The 7419-nt window shown below is 43.5% G+C and overlaps 1 protein-coding gene across 1 annotated transcript; it reads left to right on the forward strand.

Annotated features, from left to right (window-relative positions):
- Window positions 1-945: 945 nt before the first annotated feature.
- Window positions 946-2070, forward strand: LOC121758380 (DEAD-box ATP-dependent RNA helicase 24-like). The gene has a single exon (XM_042153820.1). The coding sequence runs from the start codon at window positions 946-948 to the stop codon at window positions 2068-2070; it is 1125 nt and encodes a 374-aa protein (XP_042009754.1).
- Window positions 2071-7419: the final 5349 nt, after the last annotated feature.

Genomic DNA, 7419 nt, shown 5'->3' on the forward strand with positions numbered 1-7419 from the left:
CTCCCCTCTCCTCTCCTCTCTTGGCCCTGCTCACACCACCGCCGCTGCTGTGCGCGCGGCGGTTCACCGTCGTGGACCTCCGTCTATCTCTCTCTCAGGTTCCGCCTCCAACACCGATCACCGTCGTCGCCCTCCTCTCCTTCCAGTTCAGCCACCGCAACCGAAGTTGTCCGTCGGCTTCGGCAGCTCCGTTTCCACCCCCGAAACAATGCCGATTAACACCGCAGATGAGTTTTTAATTTGATTCCATGGATTAAAGTCCGATTCTTTAATTCAGTTTGCTTTGATTCATTCGATTCAGAGGTCGGTTTTTTTCAAATTTCATGGGATGCAAAAATTTGAGGCAATTGCAGAGGGGAAAAGATATTGGGTATGTGGTGTACTAATGCATATGCAACTTGTGAAATCAAAACAAGGGAACTTGAGACCTTGGGGTTTACCTTATGCAGCGAAGAATCTGCCTTTGCTTCTCTATCCCTCTCGGATCTCTTCTCAGACGGCTGAAAATTCTCTACTCTACTTTTCTCCGTTTTATGATAGGTGGAGAACGTGTGGGGATAGTTATATAATAAATTATGTCGGGATTTGGTTTGTTGGAGAGATTTTAGGGAGTGGAGATATGGGGGAATCGGTTGTTGATGGGATTTGGGAGAAATATATTTGACCAAAATTTGACTGCTTGACTAGAATGAATAATTAATATTTCGGGCTTCTAAAAAAAAATAAATTCCATAGACTCTCAAAATAAAACGGAACGATATTTGGCTAAAAAAATTCGACGGTAGTTCAAAAAAAGTCGGGGCATCACAACAAGCATATGAAAAGTCTACACCAATACAGTGCCAGGCTTTACCTATTGTGCTTTCGGGAAGAGACATAATTGGAATAGCAAAAACGGGCTCAGGAAAGACTGCCTCATTTGTGCTTCCTATGATAGTCCATACTATGGATCAACCTGAGCTAGCTAAAGAAGAAGGCCTCATTGGAGTGATTTGTGCACCTACCAGGGAATTGGCTCATCAAATATATTTGGAAGCTAAGAAGTTTTCCAAATCTTGTGGTATTCGTGTGGCTGCAGTTTATGGTGGGATGTCGAAGCTTGATCAATTCAAGGAATTGAAGGCAGGGTGTGAGATAGTTGTAGCTACTCCAGGGAGATTGATGGACATGATTAAAATGAAGGCGTTGACTATGCTGAGGGCAACCTACTTAGTACTTGATGAAGCTGATAGAATGTTTGATCTTGGTTTTGAGCCTCAAATAAGGTCAATAGTGGGTCAAATAAGACCAGACCGTCAAACATTAATTTTTTCAGTAACTAGGCCGCGAAAGGTTGAAAAGATTGTTAGGGAGATTCTATCTGATCCTGTAAGAGTAACAGTAGGAGAGGTGGGTATGGCCAATGAGGATATTACCCGAATTGTCTACGTGATGCCATCAGATGCAGAAAAGTTGCCCTGGCTTCTCGAGAAGCTTCCTGTAATGATAGATGAAGGTGGTGTTCTGGTCTTTGCCTCAAAGAAGGCGGCAGTTGATGAAGTAGAAGCACAACTGCTTCAGAGAGGTCTTAAGGTAGCAGCATTTCATGGTGATAAGGATCAGTCTTCTCGTATGGAGATATTACAAAAATCCAAGTCTGGAATATACCATGTACTCGTTGCAACTGATGTTGCTGCTCAAGGTCTTGATATCAAATCCATTACTTCTGTAGTCAACTTTGACATAGCTAAAGACATGCACATGCATGTACATCGCATCGGAAGGACAGGTCGTGCAGGGGATAAAGATAGAACTGCGTACACCCTGATAACGCAAAAGGAGGCAAGATTTGTTGGTGAACTAGTTAACAGTTTGATTGCTGCTGATCAAAATGTATCCCCAGAGCTCATGGATCTTGCTATGACGGATGGGCGGTTCAGATCAAAACGTGATGCACGAAAAAGAGGTGGTAAAAGAGCTAAAGGAAGGGGAGGTACTGATCCTGAGTATGTTTCATGCCTTGGGAAGAGAATAATGTGTTTGATGCTTCATTTGATGAAGAGTCGAGACTCTATGTTGGCAAGCTCATGAAGAGACGCCAATGCTACAAGATTCATTTGAGGTATTGGTGGCAGATTGTTCACAGCTGCTCCACAGAAGACCATTCTTCAAACTCTTGGAGGTCGTGCTTGAATTCGGGAATCGTATGAATGGGGGAGTCAAACAAGCTCTGCATAGCGCGTCTTTCGGGTTTTCAAAGGAATGTTTCAACTTTTTGTTGTAGGAAATATTCTGATACCAAACCTTGAGGACAAGGTTATTTGAAGGAGGGGAGATTTGGTGCATGAAAAGGAACTCAATAAATGTACACGTGGAGTGGAGTAAGTTAGACGGTTACACCGTGTTGTTAGCTCATATGTACAGCTATATAATCTGTGTCATTCTAATGTATTATGCTATGAATGATGAATTAATGGAATTTCCTTCTCCCTTATCTCTCTCGTCTTCTCTCAATGGCTCATTGTGTATAGGTGAGATTCCGGTCGCCGTTTCTATCATTGGTGATTGAAAGAGCAGGTTTGTGCAGGTGTCGTTTCAAGCAAAAGGTTTATCCTACTGATCAGTATGGAAGTCCCTGCTAAACCTGAACCTGGTATCAATAATTCCTCAACCCTCTTCTACTGGGTAGTATAGTGAAGGTAGGGGTCGAATCCCACAGAGATGAATGCGTTTTGGGAATTGTGGTGATATTCTGGAAGGTTTGGTTAGCTACCACGCTTGGGTTGAGTTTCTACCTAGACGGGAAATTAAAGTTGTACTCTACTGACTAGGAGGCGGGAGAGATGTTATACAGACGGCTGTGTACGTGTGAGTGGGGAACATGATGTTTGGCTAATAAATGTAGAAGGTACATGTTTACTATAAAAGGCTAAACGGAATATCAGAGGAAATGAGGTAGTTAGGCGACTAGACCTGCAGATCTGAAAAGTAACAGCTGAAAAGTAAGGACAAAAGTAAAAAGTTGTTAAAAAGCAAAAGTGGTCCCAAACTTGGATGGAGATGTTGTCTTCTTCAACATAATCAAATCAAATCGGCAAAACCAGATTCATCACCATAAAAATACAGATTAACAACTTCAAGAACACAGATCTACGATTAAAACTTCAAATCAAAAGATCGAACACTGAAACTGCAACTAAGCTTACTGGTCAACATGTAGGGTGGCAGAAATCACATAAACTGGGTTTTCACACTTAACTAATTCAGATCTAAAATCTAACAGCTATCTAGACTTGCAAACTCAGAGATATTAACTACAGAAGTTAAAACATGCGAATCCACACTGGAAATTACCGTAACAGCTAGATCTAAGCTATCTAGGCAGAAAGAAGCGAAAACAAACATGAACCGATGCTGGAAAATAACTTCATAGCATTTAGAAAACGTTTGAATCACAACCAAGACTTCAAAATAAGCAAAATACTGGAAATGCGAAAGATCCAACGTAGAGAAAACAAACAAGATTAACTAGAAAGTAAATAAAGATTGTTTTTTCCACTCCGGGCGATGGAACTGCTAACTACGATCGTGCTGACTGGAACGAGAGAATGGAACTCCGGCGAACTGATGATCTTCAGGTGACCATGGCTGTGGCGAGAAACGAGAATTACGAAGGATAATGCTGAAGGAGGGATCTACCGAAGAGAAATTGATAACTAAGCGTATGAGTTAATTAACTAATTCCCTTTTTTCTCTCTCCAAGTGACTTCCTTTTATAGGGAGGCCCCCCTTGATTTTTAGGGTAGACTTTGAATATGAAATGACTTTTTTGCCCCCTTGCTTGCGGCTGATCTTCCCCAGCTATCCTTCTTCTCCATCTCGAGCCTTTTTGGCATGCATACTGGTCAGGATAACATCATCCTGACGCCCTTTCCACCTGAAGTATCCGAAGCTTTGCCTACTGGCTAGAACACTCAACCTGCACACTTAAGCAACTGTTTTGCAGAATATATACCAATTATGCACATTATACTGACCAGTAACCAAGGCCTAGAATACGACTTATCGAACTGCTCACACTTACCACATGCTTGTCCTCAAGCGTGAAGAACAAACAAAAAGAAGTAAGTCGAATTCTAGCCTGGTTACTCCCCTAACCGACTCTATCCTATCCAAGACTGTAACTATGACGCAAAGAAAAACACATAACAAAGACAAACACATAAAAGAAAACTAAAACACTTAGACACATTAACACAGTAATTGGGCTGGATTTTCAACCATCCCTCCCCTCGGGATCAGGTGCAATCCGGCCATAGACAGCCTTGAACTTCCGTCGCCCCCCTTTTCTCTCCCAGTCAGTATATCCGCTCGTCAAGATTGCCCAAACTCTCGGCCAAACACTAGGTTCACTCAGTCACTCATATCTTCACCGGGAATGTTAGGACTGCATTCTCTCATATTGCTCGACCACAATTGCTTCGGACTTAGATTTCACGTGCAGCTACTGAAGGGCTTAAAGGCTTGAAACGGGGTTATTGGTTTATAGTGTTTTGGGTGGATGTTCCTAAGGCTCTAAGGTTCAAAAACTTCTATTTTATTTGATGTGGGGGAACCGTGTGCATTTGGGCTCTTGGTTGTTGCTTCTCTTGGCTGGCGCTTCTGGCTTTGATCTCCAACTGGTCAGTAGCTTCTTGTGGCTTCGCCACCCTTATTCCTTCTCTTTCTTTTTTTGTGTTCAAGTTTTTCTGACCATTTTTCTTCATATTCTTCTCTTTTTTTTTCCTTTGTGGCTTTTCCACCCTTATTCCTTCTTTTTTTTTGGACCTGGGATGACTCCCTGGTCGATTTTCTTCCTTGAGCCTTCAATCACTCTTGCCCAGTTGGATTCTGCTTTCTTGTACACCTCTCTGGCCAGTGAGCTTTACTCGTCTTATGCCTTGCACGCACACAATTCCAGGGGCTAGGGGTTATATCTGGGTATATGTCTGGCTAGAAAGTGGGATTCTAAGGGTTGGAAAATAAATATTTTTTTAGGGGGGGGGGTTTCCTACTGCCATCAGTGTTGCTACACGCAGTCACTTCACCCTAGGCACCTTGTGGCAGCCACTCTTCTTTTCTGAATTAGTGGAAAGTGGTTCCACTTTAGGCTTTTAACTCACATTTAAAGAGGGCTTTTGTGTTTTGGCTCTAAGTGTGGGCTTTTCTCTCATACTCTCATCATCCATACTGACTAGGATATACTAAGGGGGGTGGTTTCCATTTTCCAGCATGTCTTATATCCCTCAATTCCCCTCACCGTCAGCTCAAGACAGTTGAGTTTTAAGCCCAATCAAATAAAAACTAGACCTAGACACTACGCAAACACTTAAACACATATAACACATATGTACACATGTCATACTGGCCAGTGCATTCCCCCCTCCCACTTCACAATGTCTGTCCTCAGATGGGGCTGTGAAGTGGAAAAAGGTAATGGCCAGTATGGTTGACGCACAGAAATATCAAAACTCAACAAAACATACTTATACTAAAAGCTTCTCACACTTAGAATATATAATAGGCTAAGTGGGAGAGTTTAAAAATCTAAACAGAAACCAACAAAACGAAACATGTATATACAACAAACTCCTCACACTTAGACTATATAATAGGCTAAGTGTGAGTTAACATGCATACAAGACAAAAAAACAGAAAAACACAAACACATGCGCCAAAAATAGCAAACCCTTTACTTCTCACACTTAGACTATTGCGTAGGCTAAGTGTTATGAAAGGGGTTTGCGCACGTACTACACAGATTATACTACCTAAAAAAAAACAAAACACAATTAAAATACGAAAAACTAAAAACTGAAAATAAAAAGAAAACTAACTGGTCAGGTGGGGTGGTGGTCACTTGTTCCTCCTGCTCCTTCGCGGGGCAGGTTGTGGTGCAGGTGGTTCTTCCGGTTGCTCCTCCTCATTCTCGGACTGCTTGTTCCCAGATTCTGCCGACTCTTCGGCATCTCCTTCCTCTTGTTCCTCCTCTTCTTTCTGCTCTGCTTCTTTCGTCTCGATTAATACCTCCTCTGATACTCGTGGTTCATTAGTTCGGCCTCCATGGCCACTCGGTCCAGATTCACAGACCAACTTCCCGGTTCCCAACTCTTTCAAGATTCCTTCCATCACAGTTGCCAAACGGCTTAACTCCGCTCTTGCTTTTCGATTCTCTTCCGCCAACTCTTCCACTGCCTTCTCTATCCTTTCTTGTCTCTGCTCCTGATCTTGTGTTCCCGGATGTGCTGCAGATCTCCCAGTCGGTATAGCTTCTTCTCCCATTGCGTAGAAACGTGGTACGCCCTGCCTTATGTAAACGGTGTTCGTACGGACGAACAAAGGTGTATCAAAGAGACCAGGAGGATCCACCATGATCTGGTCGGATAAGTCTTCGGCCTCCGTGATGATGATGTTGTTTATGACGAACACTCCCAAGATATGGCAGAGAGTGAGGTTTCTCGCTGGGTGGGTGGCAATTAGATGGCATTGGTAGGCGGTCCAAAAACCCAGATGTAACTTCCTTCCGTGCTTGGCGCACCAGAGAAGGTATAACTCCGTCATCGATGTCCTAACAGCGGAGTTCGACTGCCCCAACAAATTAAAGTCCAAGTGAAGCTGGACTAGGCGTAGGATTGGCTTATTGAAATGGATTGAGAGAGAAAGAGTGGTTGCAAATTCTCTAGAGGCTGGGCGAGTTAACTCCTCCCATGCCGCCTGGGGCTCAAATTCCACATGTCTGCGGGGAATTCCCCGCTCCCTACTTCTCCACTCAAGCTCTATGGCCTCCTCCAAACTGCACATTCCCAGACGCACGGTCCACTCAATCAGATTCATCCGTATCTCTCCGCCAAACAGCCTAAAACTGATACATTCCTCATCTAGATCAGTGGTGACCTTAAACCTAAAGGTCGTGAAAAACTCCTTCGCTAATCTAACCGGGACACTCGGATCTCCATTCTCCAACAACCATTCGAATCCTAACGCGTGCAAATAAGAGAGAAACTGCTCGCGGGCACCCAACTCATCTAAAGAAGGAATAAGGAGTACCTTTCCGCTCTTCACTTGCTTACTCCCTTCATCCTTGCTATCGAAAACTTTTTTGTAGCTCCTTTGAGTCGAAAAGCTTCATCTCCTCCACCAGATCATCAGTAAGGTCCACTGTCCAACGCCGGTACCTCAGTCTCTCTACCGGGGGATGTACTAGCTCCCGATGATAGTGCGGAAGCTGTTGCTCACTGTACTACTCATTCTCTAGGGAAATATCGCTGTCCGATTCTGACTCTTCACTGACATCGTATTCGCTATCACTCTGTTTCCTTCGGTATTCCTAGGCTCGCTGAACTGACTCAGTAATGACTATGCCAGTGTTCACTCTACGTGGCTTCTTGTTGCTGGGCTTCT

Source organism: Salvia splendens, chromosome 1 (assembly GCF_004379255.2).
Source record: "Salvia splendens isolate huo1 chromosome 1, SspV2, whole genome shotgun sequence".
Classification (NCBI taxonomy): domain Eukaryota; kingdom Viridiplantae; phylum Streptophyta; class Magnoliopsida; order Lamiales; family Lamiaceae; genus Salvia; species Salvia splendens.